At 41.1% G+C, this 11,456-nt stretch overlaps 1 protein-coding gene across 5 annotated transcripts; it reads left to right on the top strand.

The window, feature by feature from the left end:
* The first annotated feature begins 19 nt into the window (after window positions 1–19).
* Window positions 20–11,319, top strand: myo5c (myosin VC). 5 transcript variants are annotated; one of them, XM_028585539.1, is made up of 40 exons: window positions 20–168; window positions 1,170–1,280; window positions 1,383–1,554; window positions 1,656–1,800; window positions 1,874–2,030; window positions 2,217–2,360; window positions 2,441–2,522; window positions 2,703–2,810; window positions 2,892–2,998; window positions 3,087–3,352; window positions 3,446–3,527; window positions 3,607–3,747; window positions 3,855–3,977; window positions 4,064–4,147; window positions 4,304–4,432; window positions 4,579–4,676; window positions 4,768–4,854; window positions 4,942–5,053; window positions 5,139–5,350; window positions 5,444–5,609; window positions 5,715–5,861; window positions 5,937–6,101; window positions 6,214–6,307; window positions 6,389–6,452; window positions 6,573–6,847; window positions 6,945–7,008; window positions 7,091–7,171; window positions 7,272–7,452; window positions 7,547–7,640; window positions 7,738–7,801; window positions 7,888–8,056; window positions 8,308–8,392; window positions 8,475–8,573; window positions 8,726–8,880; window positions 9,170–9,259; window positions 9,378–9,528; window positions 9,618–9,903; window positions 9,983–10,157; window positions 10,252–10,332; window positions 10,470–11,319. In XM_028585539.1, the coding sequence occupies exons 2-40, from the start codon at window positions 1,224–1,226 to the stop codon at window positions 10,620–10,622; spliced, it is 5,145 nt and encodes a 1,714-aa protein (XP_028441340.1). In that variant the 5' UTR covers window positions 20–168; window positions 1,170–1,223; the 3' UTR covers window positions 10,623–11,319. The 5 variants fall into 5 exon arrangements, with proteins under 5 accessions (XP_028441340.1, XP_028441339.1, XP_028441343.1 ...); XM_028585538.1 differs by lacking the exon at window positions 20–168 and adding an exon at window positions 698–822; XM_028585541.1 differs by lacking the exons at window positions 20–168; window positions 1,170–1,280 and having other exon boundaries at window positions 1,456–1,514.
* The last annotated feature ends 137 nt before the right edge of the window (window positions 11,320–11,456 follow it).

Below are 11,456 nucleotides of genomic sequence, written 5' to 3' on the forward strand. Positions count from 1 at the left end.
GTCAGAATCCTTGATCAAACGAGCACACCCACTCCGTCAAGCCGCTGTCACAAGACGGGAGGGCGGAGTCAGGTAGTCAAAGTCCGCAGCAGGTGAGCGACAAGTCAATCACGAAGACACGAGACACACCTGGAATGAGTGACAGGGCTTTCATAATAAAAGCATCAGGTTTGTCACTTTTAAGATAAGATGAATATTAACGGTACAGGTTTCCATCCTTTTGGCTTGTGACTGCTCAAAATTAAGCAATGCCAACTTGTAACCCCCGCAGGAGTACATGGCCTTATTGATGACGAGTTAATGAGCAGTTCAACCTAAGATTATAGTAGCCAACAGAAGAGTGTTACAAATTAAACATGTTGATTTGTCTTGGGACCCCATGCAAGTTTTACAGATCAGCATTAATAATGGTAACAACATGTATGTAAACATAGAGCTTAGTCATGTCAGAAATGAGTCCAGAAGGAGGACCAGAATTCAAGTAATTAATTGAAATACATTAAATTGAAGCACACATTAACCTGGCAGACAGACACTTGGACACATGTAAAAGATAATGTTAAATAGTAAAATATTAGTTCGTGTATTTCAAATAAGAATTTGAATTAATTTATTAAGTATTATTTTGAAAATTTCAACCAGGAAAGCGATGTAATATTGTCTTTTGACTGGTGATTCTGGCATAGTTGTGGGGAGGGGAGGGGGATAGTCGTTGGTAACCTGGAAGGTACAGTGGATACAACAGCTGACAAGCCAGTATACGGACAAGATAAGTTAAAACAATAATGCATAAATATGGCTTTGTTGGAACTGTACACCGAGGTAAGAGAAAATCGCCAAGTTTGTATTACAATACAGACAAACCCTTAATGTTGTTTTCCAGAAACATATGGAAACTTTGAAGGGCTCAGGCAAGTTACAAGGATGTAGAGGAGGCTGGACTTAAATTTAAAGTCTAAATGCTAACTGTTTACTCAACTTTGTAAGTGTAAATCTTTAGGAATTTATATCTATGAAGTCTGTTAAATGAGAAATAAATTAAGGTCCTCATAGTTTGTTAAGCACATGTTCACACAGGGAATAGCATTACATTTACAGTGTTATATGTTTTAACAACTATACTAAACACTGATAAAGTGTAACTTGTCACCATTCAAATCTTCTCCTAGTACAACAGAGTGTGGATACCAGATGCAGAACATGTGTGGAAATCAGCCGAGATTATGAGAGACTTTCATTTTGGGAATAATGTTCTTGAATTGCTTCTTGAAGATGGCACTGTAAGTAAAACGCGACTAATAAAACCTTCTGCAGTGGATTTATGATGGTGAAAAGTTACAGCTGACCTGCCTCTCTTTACATAATAACCTGTCACTGTACAGGAGTACTGCTACCCTGTTGACCCGTCAAAACCACAACTCCCTCCACTTCGCAACCCGGACATCTTGGTGGGGGAGAACGACCTCACCGCTCTCAGCTACCTGCATGAACCTGCAGTCCTGCATAATCTTAAAGTGCGATTTGTGGAGTCCAGAATCATCTACACCTACTGTGGTAGCCTACTGTTGAAACAAACTGTCACACTGTATCTAAGCACTGTTGCTTGTTGGCAGTTTGTGCTTTTGGCTGAGCCTGTGCTGTTTCCTCTTTTTCAGGTATTATACTGGTCGCTGTAAATCCATACAAACAGCTTCATATCTATGGAGATGCAATCATTCATGCATACTCAGGCCAGAACATGGGAGACATGGACCCTCATATATTTGCAGTGGCTGAGGAGGCTTACAAACAGATGGCCAGGTAAATAAAAGCTGAAATTATCACATTAAGTAGAATATACAGTCTACTTATATCATTGTACATTTTTCCTTAGAAACCACAAGAACCAGTCTATCATCGTCAGTGGTGAATCTGGAGCCGGTAAAACAGTGTCTGCTCGATACGCTATGAGATACTTTGCTGTTGTAAGCAAATCTGGAAGTAAGACTCGAGTTGAAGACAAAGTCCTGGCATCCAATCCGATAACAGAGGTATGATTTTACTGGACCAGGATCCCTGCTCACAAGGCAACACGTTGCTATTCTCTCCACTAAATGATCAATGTTTCAGTACTGTGACAACACTAATATAATGCACCTAATGCATTAATTAGGTCAACTTCTATATGATTGATAACTTAAAAAGAGACCTGATGATCTGAGGTGACTTTCTCTCAGGCAATAGGAAACGCAAAGACCACCAGGAATGACAACAGCAGCCGTTTTGGGAAATACACAGAGATCAGCTTTGACAGGAGGTACCAGATCATCGGAGCGAACATGAGGACCTATCTCTTAGAGAAATCTAGAGTTGTTTTTCAGGTAGTGTATGAGATGAAGGTGTTGTTGTGTTATTGTTCTTATATCCGATCCATAACAATTGATACTCTTGTCTTAATCAGGCAGACAACGAGCGAAACTATCACATATTCTACCAGATGTGTTCCTGTGCTCATCTGCAAGAGTTCAAGAATCTAAGACTGTGTGAGTGTTGTACTGAGGGTTAATTCTGCAGGTTTGAAATGGAGCAAAGACTCTTCCACTGCTGTTGTCTTTAATCTGATTCACTTAGAACACACATCTAAATCTTACAATCATACACATAATTATTGTGGGATTATTTTATTTTAGGAGCGCCTGATTATATATCCCTGTCATCTGTAGTGAGCGCAGATAAGTTCCGGTACACTTGCATGGGCGGTGAGATCGCTATTGAAGGCGTAGATGACGAGAAAGACATGGAGGAGACTCGACGGACATTCTTGCTGCTAGGTAAACAAACACTTCATGTGTCAGACTGTAACTTGCTTTTAGTGTGACTCTTATGTTACCTTCTTCTCTCTGCCTCTCCAGGGTTGAAGGAGGACTTTCAGTCAGAAGTGTTCAAAGTTTTGGCAGCCATTCTGCATTTGGGAAATGTGGAAATCCGAAACTCTGGCGATGGTAAATCATCAGTTCCTGTGAGTCTGAAATCTCTTTTTGTTTGCGAGGTTAGATTTCCAAACATTAAGCTGGTTAAATACAAAACGTGATTGACATATCTTCCAGCCCAGTGACCCACACCTGGCAGTCTTCTGTGAGTTGCTGGGTGCGAGCGCAGACGGGTTGGGGCGTTGGCTGTGCCATCGGAGGATCGTTCTGGTGGCTGAGACGGTGGTGAAGCCGGTGCCCAAAGAGCGGGCAGTAAATGCCAGAGATGCCCTAGCCAAGCAGATCTATGCCCATCTGTTTGACTGTATTATTAACAGGATAAACACAGCACTTCAGGTTCCAGGAAAGCAACACGCTTTCATTGGTGTTCTGGACATTTATGGGTAATGCAGATCCAACCCTTTTTTTCTTCAGCTGCTTGATGATTCAGGTCTCTTGAGCTGCTATTTTTGATGTGATCTTTTATTTGTCCTCAGCTTTGAAACGTTTGACATCAACAGCTTTGAACAGTTTTGCATCAACTACGCAAATGAAAAGCTTCAACAGCAGTTTAACTTGGTATGCTTCACCAAAACACTGCATACAAACTTGTATCTGCTCCGAGGGTTATTCTCTTGTCGTTCTTATTTTTAATCAGCATGTGTTCAAGTTGGAGCAAGAGGAGTACATGAAAGAGGACATCCCATGGACGTTGATAGATTTCTATGACAACCAGCCAGTCATTGACCTGATTGAGGCAAAAATGGGGATCCTGGACTTGCTTGATGAAGAATGTTTGGTAATTGAATGGATGTGATGTGAACTTTTACAACTAACGTTTGTAACTCTGTTTTGTTGTTCTTGTTGTTGCTGTGCCTCCGATACATATGTCTTTTTACTTTACAGTTTCCTCAGGGCACTGATCAAAGCTGGCTGCAAAAACTGTTCAACTATCTTGATGCCAATCCTCTGTTTGAGAAGCCCAGGTTATCAAATGAGGCATTTGTGATTCAACACTTTGCAGACAAGGTGCAGTCTGATAGAAACCCATTTCCTGCATACTGTAGCACAGAACTTACTCCTTTTTTAAACTGTGAGTGTTTTTCTATCAACAGGTGGAATATCAATGCAGAGGCTTTCTTGAAAAGAACAGAGACACTCTCTATGAAGAACTGGTTGACATTATGAGAGTCAGTAAGGTAATTAAAGACCCTGTTCTATTTTGGCTTTTCATTTTTCAAAATATCATAGTGGCTAAAAATCAAAGTTAACAAATCAAAGTGCCATTAAAGCCAACCCGTGCAGATTAGTTTTTCTAATTTTAACACATTTCTCCTGCTTGCAATTGTTATCAGTTACCTTTTCTGGCCAACTTTTTCCAAGAGGAGAAAAGCACTGTGACCACTAAAGGTGTCAAAGTGAGGCCCGCTAGACCTGCAGTGAAACCAGCCAATAAACAGCTGAGAACCTCAGTGGGAGATAAGGTGAATATATTTACTTACTGTGGCTGCTCACTAGGGATTGAACTACGTCACAGAAGTTTCCATAGTATTCTGTATGTGTATAGAATACAACTGAGTTTGCATCTTGTGTTTTTATCCTTTTCCATGAACTTTGTGGTTGAGTGTAGTTCTGCAGCTCCCTCTCTCTACTGATGGAAACACTGAATACTACCACCCCTCACTATGTACGCTGCATTAAGCCCAATGATGAAAAGCTCCCATTTGAGTGAGTACTGATCAAACTGTGTTTGACACGACCCACACTCTTGTGCGTGTTTGTGTCTGTGGTTTAAGCGAGTGTTTGCTTGTTTTCTGAGATATGATTCCAGGAGAGTGGTGCAGCAGCTGCGAGCCTGTGGAGTCCTTGAAACTATTCGTATCAGTGCACAGAGCTATCCGTCCAGGTGATTCTCTATTACACGGTTGCATATCAGCCAAACAAAATCTCCATATGCTCATGTTGTCATAGTACACATGTTTTTTGTTTGTAGGTGGACATACATTGAGTTTTACAGCCGATACAGTATCCTAATGTCACACCAGGAAGGGGACCTCAGTGACAAGAAACAGACCTGCAAGAATGTGTTGCAGAGGTTGATTCAGGTTAGCTGCTTCTTTTCTCACAACAGTGTCATGCATAATTGTGCACTGCACGTTTGTAACTTTGGCCTCATGGGTTGATCTCTAGGACCCCAACCAGTACAAGTTTGGTCGGACTAAGATCTTCTTCCGAGCTGGTCAGGTAGCTTATCTCGAGAAGCTGCGTCTGGACCGACTGAGAGGAGCGTGCGTGACCATCCAGAAACACGTCCGCGGGTGGAGCCAGAGGAGGAAGTACCTGCGCATGAGAGACGCAGCCATCATCCTCCAACTGTACATCCGTGGAAAGAGGACAATCCGGTTCGAGGGATTCACTTAAAGTTTTGTTGTCCTGCATTCTTTGTTGTATCTGTCAGGGTTCTGACTTGTTCGCCCACTTGTTTTATTTTGCAGTAAAACAGTGAGTGCTGCAACACTGAAGCAGGGCTGGGCAGCGATGGTGGTCCAGAGATACTGGAAAGGTTACCGCATGAGGCAGATCTTCCAGTTAGTCCGTCTGGCCTCCATTACCATCCAGGCCTTCACACGAGGTTGGATGGCCCGTAAACGGTACAAGAAGGTCTGTAAGGTTGATACATTAATCATTTGTATCATTTAGTGTGATGAAAATACAAAATGTAACCACATGTGATTCATGCACTGCTATCTCTTTATGAATTGTCAGATGGTGGAGGAGCAGAAAGCCCTGATTCTACAGAAGTATGCCAGAGCATGGCTGGCACGGCGGCGTTTTCAAACCATGCGTCGGCTGGTGCTCAACGTACAGCTCTCCTTCAGGGTGCAGAAGCTCAGAAAGAAGATTGAAGAGCAGGTAAAGACGCTACCAAGGTTACATCAGCTGTGGCTTTTATGTAGAGGACATAACTGAATTCCTGTATCCTTACAGAACAAAGAGAACCGTGGATTGATGGAAAGACTGACAAGCTTGGCCAACTCCCACTCTCAAACCGTGGACAGACTTCAAGGTTTGGAGGCACAGCTGGAAAAATCAACCAACCAGAAGGCGTCTTTGGAGGCAAGAGAGAAGAAAGCGAAAGAAGATGCTAGCCTGGTCAGTTTTGAAGTAGATTCAATACAGTTGTTTGCGTCTTTCCAGCTTTTTGTTTGCTGATGAAGCAGACTTCATGAGCACTTTAAAAAACACATTTTTATTCTTCTTTCAGACAACTGCACAGCTTCAAAGGGAAATAGATGCACTGAACTTTGAAAAGCAGAACTTGGAGAACAAGTTTGAAGCTTCCACCAAAGAGGCCAAAGGTAATAGGAGTCAAGATTTCGGTGTGTGCTACTCTTGTTGTGATTTGTACTAAATTTGTGACCGGTTTTACACTCTTACAGAAAGCTTTGATCAAATAAAGAGGAACCTTCTGGACGAAAAAGAATATGAAGCCAGGCTTAGAAAGTAAGTCATGAAAATGTGCAACCTTCCTCCTCTACAGCAAGAAGCAAATATTTGTTTAGCCTAAGCAGATTCTTGCTCAGCTTGTTTTACTCAGTTAATTGATGAGATGGTTCTTGGCAGAATTGCAGAGAACAACATTGAGATCCAGAGACAGGACCATGAGAAGTTGGTGGAAACTCTAAAAGAGGAGATTAAGAGATTGAAAGAAGAGAGAGTCAGTCTGCAGAGAAAGATGGAGGACGAGGGCAAGGTGAACTCTGACCTGCAGGAACAGGTCATCCAGCTCACCAAACATGTCAAGACCATTCCCGAGCTACGCAGGGAACTCAACAACCTGCAAAACCAGAGAAATAACATGGACCGAAAGATGAAGCAACAGTCGGAACAAGCAAGAGGTGCAGACTTTGACTTATATACCTTAAGTTTTAAAAATGATACGTCGTTATTATACATAAATAAAGACATATGATGATCTTGAATATCTTTCTGCAGCTAAAATGAACGATATTACGAGACAACTTCTTGGTGGCGTTGTTGAAGAGGAGGTTCTTTTGGGGTAATCCAAAAATTTCTCTTTCACGTAGTTGTTCTGATATATATCATTTAGGCCTTTAATCTCACCAATTGTTTCTATGTAGGCTAACTCCAAACGACTCTGAGAAGATTTATGAAGTTGAAGATTTGCTGGCAGCCATTGATGGCCTACAGAAAGCTACCAGGTCTATTTTACTGACAGCCATAGCAATCCATTCACTTAATATCAGCGTTATTATCCAGTTTTTTTGTCCCTGTTTGACACTGTTCCACCTTTGATGGCAGAATCCTGGAAAGCCACCAGAGGGAGCAGAAGGAGAGCTATGAGACCCAAGTGGAGGGTTTGAAACTTAAAGTGGATCACCTTCAAAATGAGAACAGCAAGTTGCAAAACCTGTTCCAGGAGAAAAGTAATGTCAATGAGAATATTCGCCAAGAAGTGTCCAGGCTCAGCAGCGAGAACTCAGTGCGTTATTGCATTCCTGTTTCCACTTCTCCAGAAAGATCTGGTGCAGAACATATCGCAATTTGTGCTTTCTCTTGTTTCCTGTGACCCACAGGTTTTACCGCAGCTGAAACTGCAGGTCTCAGAGCTGCAGAGACAGAAACAAGAACTGGAGGCTCACATATTGGAGCAGAGCAGAGAACTAGCAGGTAGATCTGTTGTTTTACTATTTAACTATTTCACTATGAAGCTCTTTTGCAGGTTAGTTGTTCTTTTGTTTATTTTTTTGTTCATGTCATCCGAAAGAAAAAACTGAGGAGATCACTAACGTTCTTCAAAGAAAGATTAAAGAAGAGAGCTCACGACGCAGGTAAAAATACTTTGATTGGAGTCCGTTTTCTTGATTAAAGAAGGGATGGTCATTTCGGAGTCTGTCTGATGTTTGTTGCTTTTTAGTCACTTTGAGGAGAAAGCTGAAGAGCTGGAGGAGTTGAAGAGGGAGCTTCAAGGCAGAGTAGAGGAGCTGGAAGAGGAGAATGATCACTCGAAAAGACAGCTGCTGATGGAGAGCGAGGCCAAGAGCAAACTGAGACAGGAGACTTCACACTTAACTGCTGAAAATATGGTGTGTGTGTGTGTGTGTGTGTGTGTGTGTGTGTGTGTGTGTGTGTGTGTGTGTGTGTGTGTGTGTGTGTGTGTGTGTGTGTGTGTGTGTGTGTGTGTGTGTGTGTGTGTGTGTGTGTGTGTGTGTGTGTGTGTGTGTGTGTGTGTGTGTGTGTGTGTGTGTGTGTGTGTGTGTAGCGGCTTACAGTACAATTGTGTGGATGCATGTCTTGTCCACATGAAAGCCGGTAACAAATTCTGCTTTTCTTTCAGGACTTTGAAGAGCAGCTCGACCAGAAAGATAGATTAATAAAGAAACTCCAGAATCAAATAAAGAGCCTTGAAACATCACAGAAAGGTAGCACTTTGGCTTGTATACATGCACGTTATAACATTAATCCGCCTCCTCCATGTTCATCACTTTAATGTTTCTCACACAGCGAAGCAAACGTCTGCTCCTGCCATGCCCAAAGATTACCTTGGCATGTTGGAGTTCAAGAGAGAGGATGAATCCAGGCTCATTCAAAACATCATTCTGGGTATTCTTCCTCTGTATTATTTTATATTAACATTCATTTTGTGACATTGTATGCCTTCCTCTATGTGTATGCTGGGACCGCATCTGTGGTCCTCTTGATTTAAAGCAGGAAACAATTATAACTACATGAAACTTGCTATATTCTACTCACAGACCTAAAGCCCAAAGGCGTGGTGGTCAGTGTGATCCCCGCGATGCCAGCTTACATCCTCTTCATGTGTGTCCGCCACGCTGACTACCTGAACGATGAAGTCAAACTCAAGTCTCTAATGACCGCGATCATCGGTGCTGTCAAAAAGGTCATCACGGTGAGGTTCATTCTCATTCTAGTAGACTTAATCTCGACTCTAGTTTTGCTAAATAAATAATGAATATATCCATAAACCATTATTCATAACCATATCTAAGACTAGGTAGCTAATATGTTTGCAGCAGTTTATTTTCATTATTTCACTTTGTAAAATTGATGATGTGAAAAGAATGAACGGCCGGCAAATATAAAATGTACAAGTTGCTTGAAAAAAAATAAAAATGTCACATCTATAAAATGAAAATAAATGAAAGTAACAGATGTGTTTTTTTATTTTTTTATTTCAGAGTCATCACAAAGACTTTGAGATGCTGTCATTCTGGCTCTCAAACACGTATCAGCTGCTCAACTGTCTGAAGCAGTACAGCGGGGAGGAGGTCTGGATTTACCGTATTTACCCTGGTTGCACCATTGTGTTTTTTGTCTGTCAAATATGTTGTATACAGTAGCAGGCATATTTTCACTTTCACTTGTTTTGCCTTTTGTTCGCAAAAGGAGTTCCTGAAACAAAATACTGCTCGCCAAAAAAAGAACTGCTTGCAGAATTTTGATTTGTCTGAACACAGACAGATTCTCAGCGACCTGGCCATTCAAATCTACTATCGGTTTCTCTCGGTCATTGAAAAGACCCTCACTCCTACAATTGGTATTTTATCATCAGTTCATCATTATCACATGTAGATTTTGAACCTTTAAGCAACCTAAAATGTGCTGATTTACTTTCTCGTCTAACAGTACCCGGTATGTTGGAGCACGAGAGTTTACAGGGGATTTCTAGCATGAAGCCGACGGGCGTCAGGAAGCGTTCCAACAGCATCTACGAGGACTCCGAGACATACACCATCTCCTCCATCCTTCAGCAGCTCAGTGTCTTTCACTCCACCATGAGCCAGCATGGCATGGAGCAGGGCCTCATCAAACAGGCTGTCAAGCAAATGTTTTACCTAGTTGGTGCGACCACCCTCAACAACATCATGCTCCGCAAAGATATGTGCTCCTGCAGGAAGGGAATGCAAATCAGGTTTGTGGATGTTTTTATGAGAATACAAGAGTATTTTTACGCAGACAAAAATTAATTTATAACTTCTCTGTTTGTTCAGGTGTAACATCAGTTACCTGGAGGAATGGCTGAAGGAGAAGGAACTGCAAAGCTCTAATGCTATAGACACTCTGAGGCCGTTGTCTCAGGCCGCCTGGTTACTGCAAGTCAACAAGTCCACTGATGAAGACGCCAAGGAGATCACTGAAAAATGCCCCGAACTCAACCCCGTTCAGGTACTTTTATTCATGCCACACATGCAGTATTTTTCATATAAAAAAAGTTCAGCTTCACACTGATGTGAAACAAAACTCACATTGAAATTGGCAGATTGTCAAGATTTTGAACTCCTACACTCCCATCGATGATTTTGAGAAAAGGGTGACGTCGTCGTTTGTCCGCAAAGTTCAGGTGAGCTTGATTGTTCATTTTCAAAATGTAATGTAACAAGCTTTTCTAATTTCAAAAACACTGTAATGTCCTTTAATACTCATTCACCTGCCATACTTTCTCTCCACTAATTATGCCAATCTGCTCCTTGTTGGCAGTCGCTACTCCAAGATCGTGACGGGTCCACACAGTTGATGCTGGACTTAGACTATCGTTTCCAGGTCACGTTTCCTTTCTGCCCGTCCTCGCAGGCTCTGGAGCTGCTGCAGGTCCCGAGCAGCCTTCATCTGGGCTTTTTAACCAGGATCTGACACTGCCAGCCTTTGACCTTTCACTCCTCATGACTGATCAATAGTATCTGTATCTTATTGTTTATTTGAACACATTACATTAACAAGTGAACACCATATAGTTAAAATTCAAGGCTATGGCCAGGATTTTTAAATACAGAGGTCATGTACCCCAAAAGGAAAGATTTATTTTTTTTAAATAATTTCTTGGATTGTCATATTTTATTTCTTTAAAAAAAAGAAATTTTGTGGCTGCAACCAACATCCTTAATCTATTAGTCATCCACAGAAAATTAATAATTAATTGTTTCAGTCATTTTTCAATAAAAAACTCAGCCAGCCATTCTCTGGTTTCAGCTTCTCCAGTGTGGGGATTTGTTGCTTTTCTCTGTTTTATATAATTGTAAACGGAATATCATAGAGTTTGGGCTGTTGGTCAAAACAAAACAATCCATTTAAAGACGTAAAAACATTTATATCCCAACATCAAGGCCTAAATGCTGTATAAAACTGTTCTTGTTGGGTTCAAAAAATGTTCTGGCTTAAAAGTTGGCACATCTAAATATAGTAGGTCTAAAAATACTGAAATACGAGCCAATGAAATCTGGCAACTACGGACATGACCTAAATGTTGTCAGTGGTAGCCATGGCCTGTTAAAATGTGAAAGTGGAATCAATAAAACTCAACAGTATTTTGAATTATTAACTCAAAACATGATTATATAAACAATTTTAATATATTTCTTTCTTTATATTTCTTGTAACAGTTGTTTAATATAAAAACATGTTTGCTGAATAATTATAATTCAATTGAAATAAATGGTTTTATTATGTTAAAACACCAGAGTGCCATTT

The sequence above is a fragment of the Perca flavescens genome, chromosome 8 (genome assembly GCF_004354835.1).
Source record: "Perca flavescens isolate YP-PL-M2 chromosome 8, PFLA_1.0, whole genome shotgun sequence".
Taxonomy (NCBI): domain Eukaryota; kingdom Metazoa; phylum Chordata; class Actinopteri; order Perciformes; family Percidae; genus Perca; species Perca flavescens.

Coding starts and splice junctions, on each gene's coding strand:
- myo5c (XM_028585538.1), top strand. CDS start 796: ATGGCTTTGTTGGAACTGTACACCGAG. Junction 5,610..5,714: donor CCCGTAAACGGTACAAGAAG/GTCTGTAAGGTT, acceptor ATGAATTGTCAG/ATGGTGGAGGAGCAGAAAGC. Junction 7,641..7,737: donor GCAGAGCAGAGAACTAGCAG/GTAGATCTGTTG, acceptor GTCATCCGAAAG/AAAAAACTGAGGAGATCACT.